Source organism: Athene cunicularia (assembly GCF_003259725.1).
Source record: "Athene cunicularia isolate RWA chromosome 1 unlocalized genomic scaffold, athCun1 chr1_part1, whole genome shotgun sequence".
Classification (NCBI taxonomy): domain Eukaryota; kingdom Metazoa; phylum Chordata; class Aves; order Strigiformes; family Strigidae; genus Athene; species Athene cunicularia.
This window is the reverse complement of record NW_020799091.1, coordinates 103562452-103588257: the sequence shown is the minus strand read 5'-3', so window position 1 is coordinate 103588257 and position 25806 is coordinate 103562452. Positions and strand designations below refer to the sequence as shown.

General features: G+C 34.1%; 1 protein-coding gene across 1 annotated transcript in view; it reads left to right on the top strand.

Moving 5' to 3' along the window:
* Nucleotides 1-25806, top strand: part of NCAM2 (neural cell adhesion molecule 2) — a 151068-nt gene that overhangs the window by 80965 nt on the left and 44297 nt on the right. Inside the window, exons 12-13 of the mRNA XM_026846708.1 lie at nt 17411-17530; nt 19390-19511. Coding sequence (XP_026702509.1) covers nt 17411-17530; nt 19390-19511 — 242 coding nt within the window. The remainder of the gene's footprint in view (nt 1-17410; nt 17531-19389; nt 19512-25806) is intronic.

The following is a 25806-nucleotide window of genomic DNA, read 5'->3' as shown; positions in this document are numbered from 1 at the left end:
CAAAGTTCTCCCCTACACCATATCCCCCAACAGCTCATCCAACTGACCCTTAAACACACCAGGGGATGGTGACTCCACCACCTCCCTGGGAAGCCCATTCCACTGTCTGACCACTCTTTCTGTGAAATTTTTTTCCTAATGTCCAGTCTGAACATCCCCTGTTGTAGTTTAAAGCCATTCCCTCTTGATCTGTCACTAATCACCTGTGAGAAGAGACCAGCACCAACCTCCCTACCATGTCCTTTCAGGTAGCTGTAGAGAGTGATGAGGTCTCCCCTCAGCCTTCTCTTCCTCAAACTGAACAGTCCCAGCTCCTTCAATTGCTCTTCACAGGATCTGTTCTCCAGGCCCTTCACCACCTTGTTGCCCTCCTCTGCATTCGCTCCAGCACCTCGATATCTCTCTCGTACTGAGGTGCCCAAAACTGGACACAACACTCCAGGCGTGGCCTCACCAGTGCAGAGCACAGGGGGACTGTCACCTCCCTACTTCTGCTGGCCACACTATTTCTAATACAAGCCAGGATGCCGTTGGATTTCTTGGCCACCTGGGCACACTGCTGGCTCATGTTCAGCTGCCTGTCAATGAGAACCCCCAGATCCTTCTCTCCCAGACAGCTCCCCAGCCACACCTCCCCAAGCCTGTAGCAATGCAGGGGGGTGCTGTGGCCCAAGTGCAGGACCTGGCACTTGGCCTGGTTGAAGCCCATCCCGTTAACTTTGGCCACCAATCCAATCTATCCAGGTCTCTCTGTAGTGCCTCCCTGTCTTCATGCAGATCAACACTCCCACTTAACTTGGTGTCATCTGCGAACTTACTGATGATACACTCTATGTCCTTATCAAGATCATCAATAAAGATGTTGAACAGAAATGGTCCCAACACCGATCCCTGAGGAACCCCATTTGTGACCGGCCACCAGCTGGATTTAGCTCCACTGACCACCACTCTCTGGGACCCTCCAGCCAGCCAGTGCTTGACCCAGCAGACCGTTCACTCACCCAGGCCATGGGCAGACAGTTTTTCTATGGGAATTCTATGGGGAACTGTCTCAAATACTTTTTGAACATCCAGGTAGACAATATCCACAGCTTTTCCCTCGTCAAATAGTCAGGTTATCTTGTCATAGAACGAGATCAGGTTTGTCAGGCAGGACAGCCTTACAGTCTTCTTAACTTTGGATCTTAAAACCCAAAAATGCATTGTGTTGTATATTTTTTCTGAAACAAACAAACAAACAAACAAAACAAAATGTCTGGGCTGTAGTAGTGTCTCTAGGTCTTTTTTTTTCAGTAGATATTTTATTGAGTCTCAAGTCTTTTAACCAAATTATTGTACTTAATTATGGACTTAGAATTTAGCATTTGTAGGACGTTAACATAGAAAGTTTTCTACAATGGAAAAATTACATAAGCTAAAGTTATACCTACATTTCCAAAATTAGATAATAGAAGAAAAAATACAGAAGATTAACATGTTATAAAAGCTGCACTTTTTAATATTTATGTGTTTTGAATTTTAATGGTCATGAATGTTTTTTCTTTTGACATTTGAGATTCTTATTTGGATGGCAGAAAGCAGCTTTATGAAATAATGTGCCAAATATAATTCAATAATTAATGTATTACTTGTAAATATATTTCATGCAGTAATATCACAACACAACAGAAATGCTTTATCAATGTATGCTTATACATTTTTATTAAATGTTTTATTGAAGGAGACAATCATATTTAAACTCGTGGTAGCATAATCATGCTGTGTACAAAAAGCAGTTAAATATTTCTTTAAATATAAGTGTTTTTACAACTTTCCATTATAATGCAAAATGAAATGGTGAAAAATACTACAACCTAAGAAATAATGAAACGGTTATTCTTTGTACAAGAAATCCATTGACAGGTGGACTACAAGTGATATTATGTTACATATCTGAGAAATAACATACAGAAAGAATCAGAGGCACTTTTTTAAAGAAAAAAAATACTAAGGAAGTTTATACAGCAAATTGAAGACCAATAAATTTAGTATTTTAGTTTTAGCTATTAAGGAGTTCACAAACTTCGAGCACTACTGCTAGTATTTGCTTTCAACGTAACTTTTTGTTCTCTCTCTGGTTCTTCATAAGTTGGAGATCAAATCTGAAATAAGTAATTCTTTGTAATTTCACATTCAAATCTCAACAGGTACAGTTCATTTTTTTTCATGTAAGTGCATTAAATTTTACATATTTTATGTATCAGAATGATTTAGAAAGAAAGGGAACTTGTGACCGTTGGCACCAATCCCCCCAGGTCACAGCACGGCCAGCTTCAAACTTTTGTTAGGGCTTTGTCCTGAGTTTTGAATCTATCTATGAATGGAAATTCTGTATTTAGCAATTTGTTTGTGAAATGAGGGTTTTTTTAAAAAAAGTCCTGTCTGTACTATTTTTTCATATTAATTTAACTCTATTTTTAGGCACATTAGAGAAAGGATTTTCTGTTAGCCAAGATAAGCTTTTAAGCTTCTGTGCTGCATGTTATGCCTGGTACTGATGCTCTTTTTCATGTGTCCTTAAAGTTAGAGGAAGTTATGTACATGCCAGTGTTGTTGAGGTAATTAAAAATTGAAGTTTTCTATTGCTGTGTTACTTTTTTTTTACTTTTGAATTGGCTATACCAGTGAGAAAGCATGCATATATGTAGGCAAATCTTAATCAAATCCTTCTGGTCAAAAATATCCAGTAAATTTAAAATAAGGTCATTCCATTTTCTCTTTTACTTTTTGTAATATGTATAAAGTTCCAAGCAATGAAACGGTGATTTTTTTTGTGTGTCTGCACAGTTCAAGTTTTTTGGGTAAAGCTACTGAATTTCATTTTCTGTCTTTTAAGCAAGACATTTTGATAGACATCACATGAACAGACATTCTTTCAGAAGACTTTAGAACTTTATAGTGCATGGTTTTCCACTGATTTCAGAAACACCATTATGCAAAAAGATATTCTTTCATAGCAATTACTGTTCCTTGTTATTGTCATGGGGAGGAAACCTAATAGACCAGTTAGAATTCTCATGTATTACATCTTACAGTGTAGGTTTTGTACTTCCTACTCCTTTTGTACTGAAGCATGAAAGTATGTGCCCCATTATTGAAACACTTTCCCAGTGTGACAATACTTCCCGATTAAACTGGGCAGACTTTCAAATAGATTCCTGAGAGATATAAACCCTATATAATTCAATAATTTTCTTAATGCATTTAATGATTAAGTAGAATATATCTGTATAATTTGTAGATCAAATGGAAATAAAGTGCAAATATTTTGTTAGGCTAAATCAGCATTCTAAATTATTTTAATAGTTGAAAATCTTCAAGGCAGAGTTCATTAATGTCTAATGCAAACTGCTAAAGTAGAAGTAAAAATGCATTCATTAGCCTGTTCCAGTGGGAAAATACCTTTTTAGTAAGTATTTGAGGTATTGAATATCTTGGCATATCTGTCAGATTTGGCTCCTTATGACATGAATTATGATCACATGCAGTTCTAAAATGACACTTCCTATTTCTGAGGAGTGTTTCTGCATTTCTGGAATATCATGTATGTACTCCAGAAATTTAAAAGTACCTGAAGTCAAAGATTTTTGAACACGTTAAATGATGCCATAAGTAATTCAGAAAACATTTCTGGGTTGTGAATTCAGCTTTAGAATCTGGTTCTCCATTTAGCAGACTGTTAGGCAGGCAGTTTAAGACCAGTGAAATCATGGATTAAAAAAACCCAACCCAAAATATGTGTTGTCACATCATACACAACTTATACCACAGCAATTGATTCACCATATGGAGAATCTTAAAATGTCACATAGATTGTCACACTGTCAAATTGACTTAAATTAGTGCTTTAATTTAAGAATTTGTCTGTTGTCAATAGGCAGTAATTAATAATACTGTAAAAAAATTTCATGGATCATTCCTGATATCAGTTAATATACTTGTAACACTATTGCTAAGCCTAAACTCATGGGATTTGTTTTTTTCAAAAGAAACTGGATATTTAGCTTAAACTGAATTTAAAACAGCTTTGAAATTACAAGAATGGGGGTCTTGCATATATATGTTAATAGCCTATAGTGATGTAAGATGCAATATAAATAACAAAAAAGTCCTTAATTTCAATAAATCTAAATTTGGGGGGAAAATAGCATGATACAATTTGCAACATGTCATACAATTAAAAAAAAAAAAAAAAAGAAAGAAAAATCAAAGAATGGATACAATTTACATCCAATACAGATTACTATTAAATGGTAGGGAAAAGGCCACTTTTTATCCAAATTTATTTGTGTATATACCTACATGTAAGGAAGTTATTCAGCCCTCTAATTCTGTCTCTATACTATTCTTGGCCTTCATCCAGCTTAATCTTTGCTGTAAAAGTCTCATGTGGATGGAAAGGTTGGACTGTAAATAAATGTCTTAAACTAAATTACATTGATGGATTAGAGACTGGAAAGTGAGAAGTGTAAAGGGAAATCTAGGTTTAAATATTACAGGTTTTTATACAAACCTAAAACATTGGGAGAATGAAATGTACTTTTCACATTCAAAGGTGAATAAAATGTCATGAGAAGTGAAGAAAACCCAGACAATTTACTTCACAGCATGAGTTCATAACTAAAAGCAACTGAGTGTTATGTGGATATAACCACTGCCAATATCTGAGGTTACTCTTCAATAGCTTGTAACTCTGTGTTTGCAATTTTATTTAGTCAAACAGTCAAAGCTCATTGTAAAACATGATTTATGTTCAAGTGCGGTTTTTGTAAGACACAGACTTTAAAATCTGTAAGAACAAATGCAAGATATTTGGATTGCAAGAAGTATGTAGTAAATATTTTATGATAATAAGCAATTGAACGAAGAATCAGTTATTCCAAATATATTCCACCTGGTGTTCCTCTGTTGTGATAACTCCTGGCTACTTCCTATTTAGACCTTCTCAGGCTTTTTATGATGGCACACTCTCAAGTAAATTTGCAGCAAACATGCTGATCTGATATGAAGGTCTTGCTGATCTGGCTTGTAAAGGTAAATCTTGTTGAGTGATGCAATACAATATTGGTTATGAATAACTGATAAATGAGATACATGGTGCAGCTGGAAATTTTGCCTTTTAAACCTGTATTGTATTCATCTGCATTTATTTTACATTGCCAGTCTGCTTACAAAAAGGTAAAGTATGTTTATGGAATATTTATGCATATATAGATTTCTGCTGCATTTTGTAATACAAAACAGAAGGGTGTTCTGGGAGCATAGAGTAGTATTTAAGTATTTTCAAGGTCATTGAATGACAGAGTACTTATGAATGGCTTTTTCCTTCTGCCGCATACAACAATGAGCTGCAGAGAGATAGCATAGCCCTATCTGTATTAAATTTCATGATATCATTAAATGAATCTCCTTTTTATCACATTTTTTCTCTCTCTGTTAGCAAGAAGTATAGTGTGCAAGTGTATGATGGGAATGAGGAAGAAAAAGTTATGAATTAAAATTATCTTTGCATGTAAGAGGCAAAAGAACAGCTGTTGAAGTCATCATTCATGTCAGCCTTGGGGTGTTTGCTTTTTCACAGTAGTGAGTGTCATAAAAGATACATTTGAGATCACGTTTTAGTCCCCTTGCTTGTCACTGTGAGGATGGCTTCTTTGATGATAGCAGTCACCAAGGATGGTTTATTCATTCCTTAAGTTGTGGTGGTTAGGCTTTTGCCAGCTTCTGCATTTGGTAACAGAGAAAGTAGAGTGGAGCAAACATGCTCCAGAGTTGAAAATTTATGGGTTATAGGAAGGAAAGAGAACTCCTGTGTCATGACCTGCTTCCTAGGTAGCTCCAAGACTGCAGCAACATACCTCAGTTCTGGGACAATTAGTATTAATGAGGGCTTCCAGTTTAAAACATCTGGTCAGTAATAATATACCATTCAAGAGAAGCACATAGGAGACCACTTTTGTTGGCATTCAGACTAAGTGTCTTATTTGGAACATAAAATTGAGCAAGTACAGTAAGCAGTTTAGACAAGATAAAATAATAATTTCTAATAATGAAATCAGCGGTATGTTACAGTACATAATTCTCTGTACATAGGTAAAACTGAGAAAAGACATGTAGATTTTATGTATGTGGTTCTGTTTAATACTATTAATATGCAGAAATATAATAAAATTGAAAAGTATTGGAATATTAAATAGCAATCTCAACTGAGATGCAAGACTCACATATATTAATTTGACTCTGTACTTAACTGAGCACAGTATTAGAAATTTTCATTCCTTTGTGCTCTGCAGATATTTCTTTTGCTTAGCATTAATTCCTGAATTCTTGACATCTGTCTTGGAGCTTTGTAAGAGTACTGATATATTTGTAGTAATGAGTAAAGCGTAATTAATTTTCTCAGGTATTTTGGGTCCATCTGGTTAAGAAAGGCCATCTCTTATTTGTATCTCTAACATGGTGCAGTTTTGTAACACTGTAAGAAAACTAGTTAATTGCATGAAAACTGATTAATTACGTGAAACATCTTAAATCTGTTGCAAAGTCTCAAAGGAACGAAAAGATTGTAGCTCTGCAGAACTTGGCTGACAATAGGAAGAAGGTGCTGTTCTTAAGAGTAAACTGCTGCCATTATTTTTTTTTTTTTTTTTTTTTTGGTGATAGAAGATATTTGGACCAGTAATCAGTTCTTAGTTAAGGATAAGTTTTTAGTATAGATCTGAGTTATACCCTGCTCTATTAAAAGCAGTCACCAGGAGCTCACCTAGCTTCAAATGGCTGTTTGTTGTATCACACTGAAAGAAACTTGCCTACTCAGCCTTTTGAAAAAGATCTGAGCTCATGTGAACTTATGTGAACTCATGTGAACTGTGAAGTAAGTCAAGCAAAAACCAGCTCTAACTAAAGCTGTGCACCTGGGCACAGTTCTGCCCTCATATTGGCAAGCCCCATTTGCCAGTGACTGTGGTGATGAAGAAGTGTGGAGTCAGCCTCAAATCAAATGGCAGGGCTCACGGATCCACCAAATGTCAATGTATTGCAAGAATATATACCAACATCTTCCATACCTACCTTTCTCTAACAGTAATATGGTCCACAAAACTAGGTGAACTTGCTACACCATTAGCCAACGTATACATGTTCAACCTAACACATTCCAGATGCACCATGGAAACTACTGTGGACTTCATGCATAGAAGATAAAAGTTTATCTGCTGTGAATTCAAGTGAGGCCTATCTCACTTGATTTTATCAAGATCTCTCTGTAGCAAAGAACTCACGGATGGAGTTTTGAATGTAGGAGACCCTTTTCAACTCCACCTTTGTGTTGCAAATTTCAAATGGGATATTAGCTCACAACACGGATCTCCAGTGTAGAAACAGCAGAAAAATGGGCATAAAAAATTAAATAGAAGTAATGCTTTCTGCTCTATAAGGGACTGTAAGATATATATGAGATTGACTGGGATAAGTTACAGTTTGATTTAGACAATTGAAGAATGAGAGAAAGGAGCGTAACTGTAGCAAGTATATAAAACAGAGAATTCATAGCCATGTTAGCTAAAATCTAACAACCAGCATAATATTTGTAGTCTCCTAATAAATGGAATCCCAGTTCACTTTAAAATACCCTGTTGTATTTTCTGGGTCATCTCCCAAAAAGCATTGTTTTTAGCCTTGACGGGTTTTCAAAAGTAGAAAAAGAAAAAAAAAAAAAAAAAAAAAAAAAAAAAAAAAAAAGAAACAGCAGAAATTATCTTAATGAGGGCCTTAATTGCCTTTCTGCAATGAGATTACCACAGTTATTCCATAACTAAATATTGTAGTATTCTACATTCACTCAATAACGTATTACTTAGAAGACTTAATTCTATTGTCTTTATGTGTTTATATTGTCAATGGAGGTTCAGGTGCATTCTGTGCCCTAGAAATTTTTGTTATAGAATTTTAAAACTGATGTCTACAGAAAATAAATTTGATGTATGGAAAGGTTTAACTTCATCAGATTTCATATTTAACAGTGTAATTTCTACTATTAAAATTGCAGCAATTATAGTCACATAAATATTTAACAATGAACCCTCATGCTGCCATACTGAGAACATTAGTCATATGTTAGAAAGCATTTAGAACAATACCTTCTTTTTGTATGGTTGGGGGAGTATCTGGTAGCAGTCCAAATTGCCATTGATTTTACTGTATTATTTTATTGTTTCATAAAAAGTTTCAAATGTAGCCCTTTTCAAGTGGCTGGCTGTTTCTTCAGGCAGTAGACTTTAAAACTGTTGCATTAAGAAGTGCACAATAGTTTTATAGCAGAGGAGAAAATGGGATTCCAAGAACCCAGGTAGTAGTCTGCTTTAATTTATGGAATCATAGAAAGATTGGTTGGAAGGAGCATCTGGAGTTTATCTGGTCTAACCTACTGCTTAAAGCAGGACTTGTGCCTAGATCAGGTCAGGCATGACTTGGTCTAATTCAGTCTCAACCCCCAAAGCTGGAGATTCCTCACCCTCTTGTCTTGGTGTAACCTGTTTCAGTGCTTCATTTCTCTCCCAATGTCTAAGTGCTTCTAATATCTGGTATGAACATGCCAAGCTGAGCTTGTGACTTGCCCTTGTTATGCTATTTGCCACTATTGAGAAGAGTCTCACACCATTGTTCCTGTCTTCACTGTGAAGCAATGGCAGGTGAGTCTTCAATCACCCCTTGGCATTCTCTTCGTCAGACTAAATAATCCTCAGCATCTATGTATTATTCATGTGCGCTATGCTTCTCTTGGTAGCTCTCTGCTGGACCCTGTCTGGTTTCTTTTTGTTCCTGGACACACAATCCCAGATTTGGCCCTACCAGCACTAACTTGAATGTGACAATAAACTTAAATCTACACAAATCTACTACAATCCAAACAGGCAGTTTGCCATGCGATGGCATTGAGCTATGCCGCCTTGTCTGGATGTGTTGGCCTGCGGCACATGTCTGCTTTCATGTAATCTTTTCAGCCTGACCAGAAAGAACATTTCACCCTTGCCCCGAAGACCTACAGTTGTCTTTGATCTAATTGAGGTTTCTATTTTGCATCTTCTTGGTGCCTTCATGGGTGAACATCAGTAAATATGGTTAGACAGATGAGACTGCAGACTCTGCTGCTGCAACTGTTTTTCCTTCAGTTGAATTAGACAACTGGTATTGAGTGTGATTAGTTCTTCTAAGGACTGAGCCAAAGTTCACCAGTATACATGAGATTCATTTCCGTAATTTTGATTGACTAAAGTTAATGCTTCTAAATTTTAGGGTAACAAAAGATTAGCCATCGGTGAAAGTTGTTCAATTTATCATCAAATAAATTTTAATGCTTCAGAACACCCACAATCCTAGGCACAAAAAAAATTTGGAAAAAAATATTTCTTAAAAGCTAGTTCTAAAATAATTATTTATTCAAAGTAAAATAAAGGTCTAATGAGTACTTGGAGGACACCTGACATTTTAAACATTAGGTTATTCAAAGGGCATTTGGTTTTGGAATGCTTTTAAATTACATAGTTTTAAAGCTCAAGTATTTCCATTTTAGTTTATTGAGTTGTGTGAAGAATTGCTTAATTAAGTATGTCTTTGTTTAGCTTAACAAGATCTTCTTACAGGGAATATCAACTGTTTCAAACACTTTCTCTCCCAAATTTTAAATATAGTGGTATCTAGTAAGTTTTTAATTATCCATTCTTTCTTTCTCCTCTACTTTTCCCCTTCTGTTCCCTTCTCTCTCCTCCCTTTCCTATTCACTCTTCTCCATTTCCCTTACCCTTAAGATATACAAGTACCTTTTATGGAAGTTAACTGCATTTTTAAAGATTTGGCACTAACAGTTAGCTTTGGTCATCATAAAGGTAGTATAGGAAAATTAAAAACTAAAAACTTGGAGAACCAAAAGAAAGGGAGTTTTTTTGATTTAGTTTTGTTCTGTTGCAAAAAAGATCTCATCCCAATACTCAGTAAAGCTTTGAGTATCTGTGTATTTTAATGTGTGTTATGACAGTTGAGGAAAAGAAGCATATCTTGTTAACATGATAAAAAACACGTTGGCCTTGTTCTCCGCTGCTAAAAATATAATTTTGTAAGCAAGATACTTCTTACTAAAACTAAGTAAACACCTAATGTGTTTGTGTACATTACAGTTAAATGGAATGTAATCAAAATAGCAACATATTTATAAATTAACAATGCAGAAACAGTTGAATAAAAGTACTGTTGTGTCAAACCTGAAGAAACAGAAGCTAACTTGTGGAGCCACCTGTTCAGTTATGTAAGAATATAACTAAATTAAAGGAATTAAAATTTGGAAAATTCGCCTACAGCAGTTTTAGTGCTGATGATATGAAAAATCAGGAAAGTTAGGACAAAAAAAATATTATTTTATGGATAATCAGTATATCCATTACATGCTCTCACATATTCTCATTGTATATTTAGAAATTCTCATTTTGTACTATTAGAAGGTTTCTGTACAGAAAGGAAGAACTGCAAGTTGGAATAAATAGTGATAGCTCACATTCTCCTAAAAATTTTGGCAATTTTTATTTATGGAAAGTTAGTTTTTGGTAAAAGTGCATGAAAACCATTAGCATTAAAATAATACAGTTTGTAATAAGGATCTCATCTCCTGACCTACCCTACCTTGCACACACATCACACTAATTATGTAGAAATGTCTTTAAACCTTTTCCAAGAAAAGGACCAAGTATAAGAACAGGAAGAATAGAGCTTGGTTGTGGTAGGCAGACTTAATAACAGAAGCAGATTTACTATACTGGAAGTTGAAATTGAAGGGATAGAAAGCAAGAAAACTCTCTTGGGATTTACACTGTATTGGAGTACTGTAAACCAGGAAAATTGGCTGTATACTCTCCTGTCCTTTGGGTTAGGGTATGAGATACTGTTATGCAACTTCAGTGAGATAGAGAAAATAGCAGCTAAGAAAACTTTGGTAACAAAGAAGTGAACTACAGATACAGGAAGGAATTACTTTGAATTCACAAGAAATATTTTTATAGTAGTCTAAAAGGATTTTGTCATACATTGAAAGCAGTGGAGAAGTACAAAGCGTTTTAGACATCTATATGGTAAAAGTAAAATTAACATCGTTTTGATTAGTAAGTTAAAATGTGTGTTTGAAAGGTAACTTCCATTGTGATGGTGATAAGAACCAAAATCTACCAAAGCTAGATCCGGGATTGTTGATAAGAGACTAACCAATACAAGTGGCAGAATTTGTTCATAAAATATTCTGTTATTGTCAAATTGATAAAAATGTGAATAAGATATGATAATATGGGCTCTTTTATCAATGGGAGTACAAGTATCTTTTGTAAGCCTTTAGCCTAAAAATATTACATACAATTAATAATTTTTCATTTTTATTAACACTAGTTTGTGTAAATTAATTATTTGATATGCAGTTCATGCAGGTGTGTTTCTGTTCTGAATAAGGTTATGGGAACAATCTACTGATACAATGATCCATCTCAGCAAATTGCTTTTGTTCCCGGAATGTTTTTCCTAGAATTTGTTGGAGGGTTTTTTTCTCACCTGTGTGCTATGCTGTGATTTAGATTAAATACAGGTTGAATTAAGTGTGCTTTTAAAATAAATAAACTAGAAAATGAATTTGTAAAGAAAATCTTTTCATTGTTACATCCTAAGTAAGTTAAATGACAAAACCCACTTTCTGCATTCATGCTGATACATTATATTATAAACTCTGTTGTCAATCCACAAATTTGCTCTTTTCTAGGGGCTTTGGATTGCACTCTTGCTTCCTTTATTTTCATTAATTTATAGCACTGCACATGTTGTAATTGTCTCATAAATTACCTCATCTTTTCTTATAAGGTTTTTTTCAATAAAAATAGGTATCGAAGATAAGCCACTGAATTACTTTAGGGTGGTGATACTACTTCTGGTTCAGTCTGTATACTGACATCTCAGAATCCTACCCAATTAATATATGAAGAAAAGGAGCTTTACAGGGCAACCTTGTTTTGGGGGCTGTACACAAAATATTAAAGCAATTTTTCCCAAGTGCATTTTTATATCAACTACTGAAAATTATTTTATAAGGAAATTATTCATGTTAGTGAACATTATAATATATTAATTATCTCTGATATACCACAGTATATATCTTTATTCACAGGTAATTGTTTATATTCACAGTTACTTTAGCAACTACAACTTTTATTCCAAAATAATACAGTAACTATACATTATACTGCAAAGAATTATGGAAATTCCTGACAGAGACATTCTCTCTGATTTTTAAAATGATTACATTTGTTTCTCTGTATGCATTTTAGGTAATGACTTAAGGCTTGATATTGTCTCCATATATATTAATGGGAGTCATGCTAATGATTTCACTGGAGAACAATTACCATTATTTTTTCCATATCATTATTTTTTTTCACATAATGTGCAACTTGATATATTTTATTAAAGTTAATTTATTCATGTTAGTTGAGTTCTGACAGTTATAGCCAGATGCTTGAATCAGTATTTATGAAATTAATTGTTATTTGGGCAAGGCAGACAGATGGAACTGAGGCAGTGTGGCTGTTTCTGCATATGAATAAACATTTCACATCTTGTGTAGCAAAAGCCTTTTTTTATTTTTCTCCTCTATTTTTTGTCCATGGCAATTTCTAACTTCATTTTGTCAACACTTCTGTGAGCTAACTATGTGAAGCTCAGCTAGAAAAAGAGGGTTTATACTATTCCTCCTACTATGCAAAGAGATTAAAGAAAACAGTGTTGCTTATCCCAGGAAGACGGAGGTTTTGGGAGAAGTTCGTCAGATTGCTCAACATCTACAAAAGTCTGAGACATTTGTACAGAACCTTAAATGCTATGCTGCCATAGGGGCCTCACCATTCTCAAATGTCCTACTATTATACCATAGGTTCCTCACTGCTCTCTTCCCATGTGTTTTACTTCTGTCCTGAAAAGAACATGAGTCATCACAAAGAGAAATCTGTTTAAGCCTTATAAAAATGCTATTTGTCTTTACCTCTGAAAGGAATTCAAGTATTTCCAGGGGACTCAGTTTTTCCTTGAGATTAGTAAAATAATGAGTAAAAGGTGCAGCAAGATGCTGCTAAATCAAAGCACTCCACTTACTAACCTGCACTTTATTCAATATGCATTCAGTCTGAATAGTAATAGAGAATCAGACTAGAGGGAAAGAAATAGGAAAAAAAATATCCTAAAATTTGTAATTCTACTTTGACAGAAACTTCACACTGCTGCCACTATCTCATATATATGAGTGAAGGTGATATTTCAGCAAGGATATGTCTCAGCTACTTTGTTTCAAAATAAATTTATATCCTACTTTAGTTAGATATGACATCCTCAAGGGATTGAATTTGGAACTGGAAGAACATTGTTCTGTGCAACAGATATATCTCCAATGAGAACAATGCATTGATGTGGTATGTCTGTTAATTAACCTCATACAAGATCTATTTTGGGATTAATGTAGTGTAACTGTATTATTAGTTCCCCTAACCTTCCTTGCTTTGGTGATGGTTTCTGTAATATATCACACTCCTTAGAAGATTTCTGAGGTGGGTTTCCTTTGGTGAAAAGACAATTTAATATGCCAGACACTTCCTTTCTCGTTCTACTGTAATAAGGTAATACAAACAACCTGCCTCTGGACCAGAAAAGTGGCTGGGGATTTTTGTTTTGTTTTTACTGACTTGGATTCATAGTACAATTTATTTCACAGCAAATCTTGTGTCAGATGTTGTTTTCCAGTGGCTCATCTTGACAGCAGTTAAAATTCTGCAATAATAAATTAAACTTCTCTAGCTGAAATGCTTATACTCTGTATTTAGAATAGTATGGATTGCTGCTTTTTTGTCTAATATATATTTTTTGTGGATTTTTTTCTGTTCTGTGTTCATTCTCTAATGCTGTAGATTTGCTTGCAAATCATAAGAATTTGTATAATAAAAAAAAATAATTTATTTTTACTGTTTTAATTTTAATGCTAATCTTTAGGATTCTTGCCAAAAAATAGGTTAAACTGAATTTTGCTATTCAGTAAGGTTTAGGTTTTGTTGGTTGTTGTGTTTCTTTTTAAATTCTGGTCTACAAAATTTTAAAAAATCTTCCTTGAATACCCTGTCAAAAAAAAATATTGATAAATTTGTTTTAAACTCTCTATGCAGTTTATTAAACCAAAACCAAAATAACTGGTAAGTTCTTGTGTCATGATCTCCTCCAAGGGTACAAGACTTGCAGCCTCCCTGTCTAACTTCTTATAAGTGGAAAACACCAAGGTCTGGGCTGTTGTGCATCATGTTAATTAACATCAGAAATACCTGCAGAGTTCACAGAAGAATCTTCTCTTTTTTTCCTCTTTAGAGTAGTTCTCTGAAGTCTCTTTATTGTAACCAGTCAAGATGTGAATAATCCCAGCAAAATCAATTAGTCTACAAAACAATTCTTCAGATAAAGCATGCAGATACTGTGATTAGAAAGACAATATAAAAACAGCAGTAGATAGATTGGACAGTTAGAAAAAACCTGAAAAATGTCAAATCATATTCTGAAATAAATAAAATAATTTCACTTTCTGTATATTTGGACTTGATATGTGCATATATATGAATACCAATGGCATAATTCACACCTTACAGTATACAGTTCACCAGTTGTTTCACATTCTTATACTGAAAGGCCTATATTTCTTTCAGAATATGAGTTGAAATTTTACAGCTAATTGCTTCAGTGATAATTGAAATTTGTAGTCAAAATATCCATTGTGGCCAGGGCTATGAGCTATGGACTCCTGTAAGAAAAGTTTTTATTTGTATATGGAAAGAATAATAAGGTGATTTTATACTTAAATGACAGATATGTACCTTGAAAAAATTTAACTAGTTTATAAAGTATCTTCTTTCTTTCTCAACGTATTTCAAAAATGTAAAACACTTAGCAAGCAGTAAAAGCTTCACAATTGTTAGATTACTTTTAAGCCCTGCACTTTTGTTACATACTATGGGACAGTTCCTTAAACGTACTTAATTATTTTATTTTTTTTACAACTGGAATATTTGAAGTATTTTGATCAAGAATGGTTCTTTGCTTAATTTTCCAGGGGGACATAGTTATAATTTTTTCCTATATATAAAATATATTCACATCATACAGTCACTAGTACCAAGTGGTTCCAGGTTTTGAGGACATTTTGCTGTCAGATTTAGTTGGGTTAATTACATAAATGTATTTGTAAGAGTCATTGTATCTAGATACACAGTGCTGTGCAGGGTATTCTAAAGGAGATACTAATTCTTTAAATACTGCATATATAAGTAATTTTATTCATTTCAATAGGCCCCAGGAGTCACTCAAATGTTTATAGAATTGGATTCATAGGTTTTATGTAGTTAACACATTCACGTTTTATTAAGTGTAGACTCATAGTCATGCTTTTATGTTGTTTAAATTTTGAAAACATTTACAGTAACACTAATTTTTAGTGTGCCCTAAGGTTTATTTTCAGTGAAATTAATCAGCCTTGGAAAGTAATCATGGCTGAAAGGCAAGTTAAATATTGCTGTTGCTTAGTTTAGGTTTTAAATTTAATCTCACCGTAACTGAATGTTATATATCATAATCCTTCTCTTCTCCAAATTCTATTCTTATTCTCATGATGGCACTTTATTTTTTCATGTAATGGTTTTACTTTGTAGTTTGATATTTTTAAATCTCATGAAACGAGAAAACTAAAATATGCTGGAAGACGCACAATTCTACTGATTTGTTTACAGGAAAACAGTTATCATGTTTCAATGGCAAATTCATGCAAAATGCTTATAATAGAGTGTGAAATGTAGAAGTTCATTAAATCCCTTTAGCTCCACATGTAATGGGACCTCTGTCTGTCTGCTGCAGAAACTAAAAAAATAGAAATTCTAATAAATGTAGACTTGAATAACAAAGAATACTAACAGAAATAATTATTAAATATATAACTGGAAAAGCAAGCCTAAAGCAACTGTTAAAATGGTGCTCTGTAATGCAAAAAACTAGGCTCCCTCGAGACTGAAAGAATACTGGCTCTTTTTCAGGACATTAGAATTGTATGTTCTCCTGTAAAATAATACAGCAACCGCTTTTCTGAGCAAGACAAATACTGATGTGCTTCAGGTAAAGTCCATCCAGTTTACATCCATTCCCCAGATGAATCTGACATCTGGAGAGCTCATCTCAGAGGTGGCAACCAGCAAGCAAACGATTGCTGTAGAGACAATAAAAGGAAGCTTTCTTGTAAAGGAGGGTAATAGTCCAAGAACTCTGTGGGGATCAAAGTTTCCAAGTGCATATTCAACACTGATATTAGTAATATAAAGTACTGTGGTAATATATAATACTGCATTCCGTAAAGGATCCTTGAATCCTTTTCCTGGATTTTGTTTTTAGATTTATTGCTGTACGTTACAGCAACAATATACTTAACACTCTACAGTATTCTTTTTGGCAAGCTTTTCCCCATGTTTTCTGTTTCTGATGGCATCTCTGGGTAGAATCATAAAGATGGGCTCAGGCTGTGTGAACGATTGCTGCTGGGATTCAGTCTTGATTTCTGAAAGCGTGTCCTAAGTTCAAACCCATTTGCTTGACAAATCACATTTTTATTGGTTGTAATTTAATACACATTTCCGTACACCTCCTCTTAAATTTGTACAGATATGCCTAATTCACTTTCAGGTCCTTAGTAGATTACTCAGAGTAATTACTTTTGTCATCATAGCCATCTGTCATTTTAGGTCCTGACTACGTCGTTGAACTGGCCAAGCATAGCACCGGTAATTCACCACTAATGTGCATGTAGCTGCCTGCATCTAGGAGTGTAGACCAAGGATGGTTGATACTGCTCTCCATGAGGGAAAAATAGCAAGTTATGAACTGCATGAAGGTGGCTTGAATGTGCATCAGATGCTCATTGCCAGCTAGGAGCAAGGAAACTTCCATAATTTTTTGCCAGATTCATGTCTCCTGTGTTCACAATCTGAACACAAAACATCGTTCCCCATCAAGGTCCTTAATTGTTGCCTGTGGCTTCTGTAACACTGACGTTAAATTCCTTTAGAGGCATAACTTGCTTGGTCACAACAGTGATTTTATGCAGATGAAATAAGAAGAGACTATTAGCACTAAACAAGAAAACTAAGTTTGGAAACACTGAATTATTAGAAAACGGGACTCATAAGTTGCAAGTGAAGCAAACAATTATGAAATTGCCTTTTTTAAAAAATTATTGCTTCATCGAATTTTGTTCCCATATTTTTTCTTTCATTTCCTTTAGCAATGGTTGTTCTCAGCAATTTGGAACCAAATACGACATATGAAATCAAAGTAGCTGCTGTAAATGGAAAAGGGCAAGGAGAATATAGCAAAATCGAGATATTTCAGACCTTACCTGTCCGTGAGTAATACTCGTGCTATTAAATATAAATGATTATTAGAATATTTTATCTCCAGATCAGCTAATAATATACTGTGGATAATATGTTTTATATTGATACCCGACATCCCAGTGTATAACATCAGTCTTAACACTGTTTCTTAGAAATCATGTTTTCTTCCTCTTATTCCCCCACCACCCCCAAGTAATATGAATGAAATTAAATTGGAGAATATATCCCATTATTGTATTTTTGATACTTAGACAAATCTTTGTTTTATATTCAAGAGCACAAACCATGAAAGATATTAGATGAAGGACCTTTTCACATTTACACTCAGGGTATTATGGACATATGAGAGAAATGAATTGGCTTTTTCTGGAGACATTCCTTCAGCAAACTATGCTGCCACGTTTTGCCATTAGCATGCCTCAAACAGAAATCTTAAGCTGCTGAAAAATGATAACAAATTCTTTTAACTATGATTACATGCAAATGATAAATGCTGTGAAGCCGATTCTACATTTTAATAACCTTTATAGGCAGAACATTCAGATTTAGATATTAAGGACTCATGAAAAATATTTTTTCTCAAATTATCTTTAAAAAGAAACAATAATAAATAAACACAAGGGAGAAGAAAATTAAAGGAACTACAGACGACACTGTATAGTACTCAGAATACATCAGCAACTATTACTAGAGTAGGTTCTCATAAATCTGTTGCAACTGAACTGTTTTCTGATTAGGGTGTTAGTATAGGTAAGAGTACTGCCCGTAATGGAGTGAACAATGAAAGTCACATGACTACAAAGAACACAAAATATTTCAGTGTTATTATGTTCTTATTGTTACATTTCTTCTGTTCAGAACCAGTAACTTGCCAGCTTTCTAATTTCTTTTTTATTAAAGCATACACATATTCTAAATATATTTAATGACAGATAAAATAATTTCCTATTATTCATATGGAACATTATACCTCATAGAAAAGTGATGGAAACGGATAGAAATTATATATATGTTATCTGCTAGAAAGCTAAGCAAATTCTATGTTGAGATCTAAGTCAATTTATCTTTGCTTTAACAAGGAACATAAATATTACAAATATTTCTAAAGGAACTGTATCTTTCTGGGCAAATTTACAGATATTTTGAAGCCACTTTAGTATGACAACATACATTAATTTAGGATCTGATTTAAAACTTTGTAATAGGCATTGTGTATAGAAATTATAATTAGTCTGTGAATTTCAATTAGTAAAGAGGCTTAAAGTGGCTATTAACCCTTCTGTTCTATATTTAAGGTTATTTTTATCCATTCATTACAGAGAAAATCAGTTTTGCTTTTGGTCATATTATTCTTCACATTTATTCTTAATATAGACTACTCTGAAAGTATCTAATTTTGCCTTGGCACATTTATTGAAGAGTTAGTTTACCTAATATCTGTATTACGATTCAGATCTCACACATGGGACTAAATCTCATGCTTAATGTTAAGAATGCTTTCCTGTAAGACAGTGTTACTCTTAAACTTCAGCGTGAGTAGCATTTAAAAGTCTGACTGAATTGATGGCTAAATAATTTCTGAAGTAAATTACATTTGAAAGCATCAGAAGTCAGAAGGTCTCAAAGAACTGAATACTTCTTTCATACTTTAGAATTTTGTTTCCTTGGGTGAGATAATTAATCTGCATTAGAACATACTTTAAGCAAAATATTTAATGCGCTGATGAAGGATGTTCTGTAGTGCTTGGGAGGATTATTTTGATTTTAAAGATATTGATTAATAATATTGTGGACAAATTTACAACTGTAATTTATGACTTACCTTATTGCTGAATTATTATTATCTACTGCTTTTTTCCTTTTTTAGGGGAGCCAAGCCCCCCTTCAATTCATGGACAACCAGGAAGTGGCAAAAGTTTTAAACTTAGCATAACTAAACAAGATGATGGAGGAGCCCCCATTTTGGAATATATTGTCAAATACAGAAGTGTAAGTATATCAGTGAATCAAATTAAGTGGGTTTTGCTTAGGAATATCTGCTTTTAATGTAGAGAAGCCTGTTGATATTATTTGAAATGTAACAAAATGGCTTGTATACTACAAAAAGAAAAGAAGATATAGTATAATATGTTTTCTTTTGTGCTAGGTTGCTAATGCCAGATTATAAAATAATTAAAAAAAAGAAAAAAAAAAAAAAAAAGAAAAGTTCTAATGAGAAAACTATATTCTTTCTTTTGTTACATGGTAAATGAGGAACCTTCATGTTCAGCTCTCAAAAGTGCAGTAAACTAGTAGGCATTAAAGTTATATAATTAAGGGTTGTTTGAACAGCAAATGATTAACCTGTTATAAATGCATTTGTATTGATAGATAGAATCCTAGAGATAGAAAGCTATGTTCCAGTACTCCATATTATTTTAAAATGAGATTAATTATCTGATCATGTTTCATATTTTCTATCTTCCTATTTTCCAAGGCACAGCTTTAAAAAGCTGAATAATTGACAAATTGTTAGGACTTTCATGAGTTTCAGTGTATGTATCAGTTCTTTAACAGCCATCATGCAGAATTTATTGGCTTTCTGTCAGCTGGAATCTGGATCTGGAATTTAGTGTTCTTTCATGAAATCTGGCAAGTTTAGAAAACAGGCTTTTCTTTCTGCAAGATGCATTATATTTTTCTATGAAAAAAAAAAAAAATCTTTTCCATTATTAAAGTAGCTAAAAATATCCTTCCTTTCCTGATATACTATGTTTAGAAAGGATTGGGTTGAAAAAGTAACTATAGAGTTGGCAAAAGCAATTAATTAAATTCAAAAATGTGCATTTTCAGATAATGTCTTTGTGTTCTTTTATCTGACTAGACCCAGTAAAAAGACATTTTAGCAGTGTAATAGCAGACTTACATGTCTATTTCAAGACACTAAAAGAGATTGGAAGTGTAACGTTGGATATTTAGACATGTTAAACAGAAGGTAGTGAGCACCGTATTTAACAGAATTAAGAAAACTTTGAGAAATTAAACGCAGAACCTGTTTTAGGATTTCTAAAAAGGAAAAGCCAGTGCCTTATTTTGAAATAGTTTTTGTCACATTTCCTAATGTAACTTTTTTGTGATAGTTCTGGTATTATCAATGTGCTAAAACTGGCATATTAAATGATTTTCCTAGGTATAGCCAAAGAAGATTAATAGCTCCAAATCACTTCAGAAAATTTTGGTAGAGCTTTTAAGAATCACCTGAGGGAATAAACAGCAGTTATTCTGATGTCACTGATCCCTAAATCTTAACTGATCTTTGCAAATGACTTTGAGTCGTGTGTACAGTTGGTATAAAAGAAACATAATTGTAAAAGGATAGGATACTAAAATATGCAATACAAGATACAATGCAGGTTTGGGGGATTGAGGTTCCTAGTTAGATTACGATGCCTCAAAGTATTTATATGGAATTTAATCTATTTTTGTAATTTAAGTAAGATCAATGATTTTGGATCTATCTTGAATATTTTTGGAAACCTGATTTTGATCTAGTGTTTTGACTAAAGTACAATATTACAGTATAAAAGATCACTTTTCTTGTGTATTGTTGCAAGATAAATGTACAGTTTAAGCAGTGACTGGAAACTTAATAGGTTACTGAAGAAGACAGCTTTTACTTGGACCTCAAATCCATTTCTCCTTAGGTTTGCAGTTGAAAAAGTGCTTAGACTAAATTAAAGGCCTTCCTGCAACAAAAGAGCACAATATTTTTCTTGTGTTTTAATCAAAATGAATAAATGCTATTTTAAGCTCTTAGTTACCTGTTGACTTCTATCTTCTCAACTGGTTGTATATGATTAGCTTTCCTATAAGTCTTACCAGCCTCATTACTAGCACCTAGACCAATGTATTTGCTTGCATGTTTAAAGAGCATATTAGATAGCAAGCTATACGTGAGTGGCTTTTTTCTTCTCTGTGTGTCATAACAGATTATGCCTTATTAAGAGTCAGTTCCTTCATACTTAAGTTTTCTACGGATTTATTTTTTTTTTTTAAACTAGGAGAAGGACAACCTTTGAGATATTATAGCAATATTATAGCCTGGTTTAGGGCAATTGGTAAGTTTTTCTTTTTCTGGATATCACACGTTTCATTCTGTCAAATATTGCTATCCTAACATCAATTTATTCCTATTATGGGCAGGACTTGCTAGCTATAATCAGCTAATTAGAAGCTTCGCATTTTGTTCTGTATTCCAGAGAAGTAGATACTGTCAATTTTTTATGAGTAGCAGCCTCAAACTGAGTCATGCTGTTGCACAAAGAAAGTCAAGACGGTCTTACAAAGCTTCATTGATGGAGTTTGAAGCTGATGGCATACATTGCCTTAGAAGTTACCTTAGGAAAGAACAGGAGGGAGAGAAAGACAAGGGAAAATTGTTCCCCAGTAGCGAGCTGGGAAATGCAGTGAAGCACCCTGTTCAGTGTGGGAGGTGACTGCCCAATGACATTGCTCATAATAGCTGTGTAATTTTAATGGGGACCAACTCAAGCTCCCCTTTGTTGGTTCCTGCTTATGGCACTGTTAAAGTTGGTTGGGGCACACGTGATGAGGTGCTGGTGTTGCACAATGGATGTTAAGCTTTATGCATGCAAATCATTGGGGAAACGTATACTGAATTTGTAAATGGCTATTATCTGCTGTGTTGTTTACCAAGTACTATAGTAATAAACTAAAAGCTAGAGGGGAGGGTTGAAGAGATGGTACAGACTAAGAGGAAAGTGAGGACATAAGGAGGGCCAGGAGGAAGGAGCACTTTGGATACAGGGAAGAGACTGTCACAGCAGCTCAGGGCAGGTGGGATACCAGGCACAGACCTGCAGGAAAAGGGCAGGCTACAAAGCAGCCTTTGGAAGGTATTACACAGGTCAAGGTTAGCACCAGAAACAGCATGCAAACAATGAGTAATCAGTCTACAGGAATAATCACTTACACGTGATTCACGTAGTCATAAGCAAAAGTTTGTGCTTACCAATCACGTGCATTTTGACCGTGATGGATATTCTGTAGCTTCACATGTTGCAATTGTGAACCTGTGCTTGGTGCACTGTTCCCTACAAATAGGTATCACTCTATTACTTTGAAGAGATTTGTTCCCAGCCTTCAGTTATGATTTTGGTATCATATCCTGAATTACTTCATAATGCTTAAAAAGCAAGTATTGAAACAGACTTCTTAATGATTGGAAAAGGGAATTATTTTCCAACAATAAGCTATAAAAATAGGGAGGATGGGGTTCTTTTTGTTTTTCTCTAGCAGGCCAAGTTTCAGTCAAAATTTGGAATTAGAATGAAATAATAAAAATCCATCTTTTATGTTTATAAACTTTTAGGCAGAAGCAAGAAAAATTGATTAAAATCTTACTTTGAAAAGCAATAACAGTGTTTAATTTAATTTTTACTTTTACATCCCAAATGATGTTTGGAGGAAATGTTAGAGGAGTGATTTGTTTTTGCAGGACTAAAAGTGGTCCACCATGTTGACCTGTGACAGTGTTTCTATTAATGCTTCGAATTTTGGCAGTGTTTAATTGATAGGTTATGTGCTTCATTCTTGTTTGTCTATGTTGATTGGGGACTGTGTTCATTTTGTTCCTTTATGATAGGTTCTAGAACAAACTTCGGTAAATATGAGTCATTTAAAAAGAGATAATTTCTCATTTGCTCTCACTCTGAGATACCTACCATTAAACACTTAAATGTTTTTTATCAGTAATTCCCAGACCTTACCTGCCAGACCTTTCTGTGCATTTTAACATGATGTATATTATTGTGCATTTTAACATGATGTATATTATTGTCCATTTTGTTCTTTGTTCAGTATTTGTCCTGTATTACCCAGACCTCCAAAGCACCTTTCTAATGTAACGAATTCTTATAAAGTCACTGTCTTAAACTATCAGATTGTCTTCAGTGAGGATTTCTTGATTTTTTTTCCTGCCAACTTTCAAGACAGTGTAGCATCTCCTGCCCTTTTTTTTATCTGAGAAACCACCATAGTAATCAGTCCATTTAAGCTGAACTTTCAGCACTATTTAGAGAGGATGGAGAATAAGGGAAAGGTTTGAAGGGGGTTAATCCCTTTTCCTCACTTTTTATGAGTTCCCAGAGAATATAATCTTCGGTACAATGTAAAATGCCCATTAAAGAGAGAGATGTTATTTTCTAGACTAATAGTCAGGTACCTAAAGAGTGGATTAGCTTTACTTCCACTGTTGTCAGGTGTGCCCTCAGTTTTGAGAAGCAGCCAAGTCATGGTAGACTGAAATTTCATAACTGCTTTGTTTATGCTTTTGGTTTTTTGTCAAGGTATTTAGATGCTTGGGTTACTCACAGCTGTCTTAGAAAACTAACTCTTAGACAGTTCTGAGATAAATTTAAAGCCAATATACATGCAATTAAGAAATAATAATTTTTATTACTTTTTTTTTTTTAGAGCCATTAGTCTGTGTATCATTGGGGCAGGTTTTTTCAACTAAAGACATACTGTGAAGAGAACACTGTGAATATAAGGCTTAACAGTAATGGAAGAGGGCAGTAAGATCCCTTATTTGCTGCTTAGTCTCACAGCATCAGTGACCTTCTGTAAAGTAGTATTTTCTCATTATATGAAACAAAACAAAATGCAAATAAAGGAAATGGTTTAATCTTTGATGATGCAGATCTGATTACAGTTTCTGAAAATGTGCATTTGCTGGTGGATATTAATGCTACAACTGCTAATAGGAGATGATTATTGAAGAGATTTATATTAACTCACACCTCATACTGTACTTTGTAATTTAGAAGTTTCTTTCATTTGTTGTAGAATACTGTGTGTATGTGGAGCTTTCTATAAAATTGAAGCAATATTAAGAATAGAGCAGCCTAATAAGATGTAAAGTGTTCTTTTGTAGTTCTGTTTTCTGCTCCTTAGCTACAAATTAAAGGGTCATAGCATAACAGGGGATCTGTAGGAAGATTTAACTGACACTTGTTTTGTGTTCTCATCCCTCTATTTCCATTTCTACACTAATAATAAAATAAATCTGGACACATCTGAGCTCTGCTTAGTAAAAAGTACTTGAGAATACATGTGAAATAATAGCTATAATGAAGGACATTGCAGGTTTTTTTTGTTTGTTTGGTTGGGTTTTTTTTGGTTTAAGATGCCAAAAGAAGACTGTATTCTGGAAGACTTAATCTGTTTATCTTTAGAAGACGACAATTTGCTTTCCAGATACTGTGTTCATTTTTTAATCTTCCTCCTAACTTCTCCTTGACACTCTTCATAAAATGTTTTGCTGTCTTTTTGCTCAGAGCTTGAACTTTTCATTTATCTCAATCCACCCAGTTGGCTTCCCTTTCAACTCAACTCAGGGTGTCACTTCTCCGGCATAGCGTACAGATACCCTGTTACTTTTCAGCTCTCTCATTTTGACCTGACCAAACTGTGGAATAACTGCCTTTTCACTTATTCTTTTGTCTGCAGAAGAGCAGCCTCGTACAGAAGTCTCTATAGGTTGTTGGTTTTTTTTTTTTCCAAATGTTAAGTTCATTCTATTCATCACATATGATTCTGCAGTTTGTTTTCACAGTATGGTCATATATTTGCAATGCTGTCTTTTCCACCTGCAGGAACCATATTGGCCTGAATTTTTATTTTCCAATTCAGTGTATTTTTATTCCTTCTGTGATTCTGAACCTCTTTGGGATTGCCCAGTGGAATTCAAATAATTGTATGTGCACACACCAAGATAATGTATGGATCTTCTGATTCCTCTCATGTTGATATTCTTTGGAATCTAGGTGGTTTTTGTTTTGTTTTGTTTTGTTTTGTTTTCCTAACTCCTCCTAAACCTCACGAGTTTAAACAACCACTAAAATATGGTGCTAAGTAACATTGCTGTTCCTAAAATTAGTAAGAAATATTTGCATACACATATTGCAATCAGTATTAACTGCTTTTATTTTAGCTGTGCTATACAAAAGTGTATTTTTTTAAAAAGTAGTTTGATATAGTGGTAATACAAGTGGATTCATTCAGTGGAATGTAAATATAGGTGAATTCATTCAGTGGAATGTCAGATGATAGAACAGAAATTATCCACATACATATGGGAAAGTATCTTTGTCAGAAAATACCAGTTTCACTTTATGATGAGTAAACTATTTTTACTCCGGTGTATTAAGTTTTCTTCATGATTTGTAATGTGGCTACCATTCTGTTGTTTTCACTGGTCTACTGCTGCACCAAGTAGGCCTTT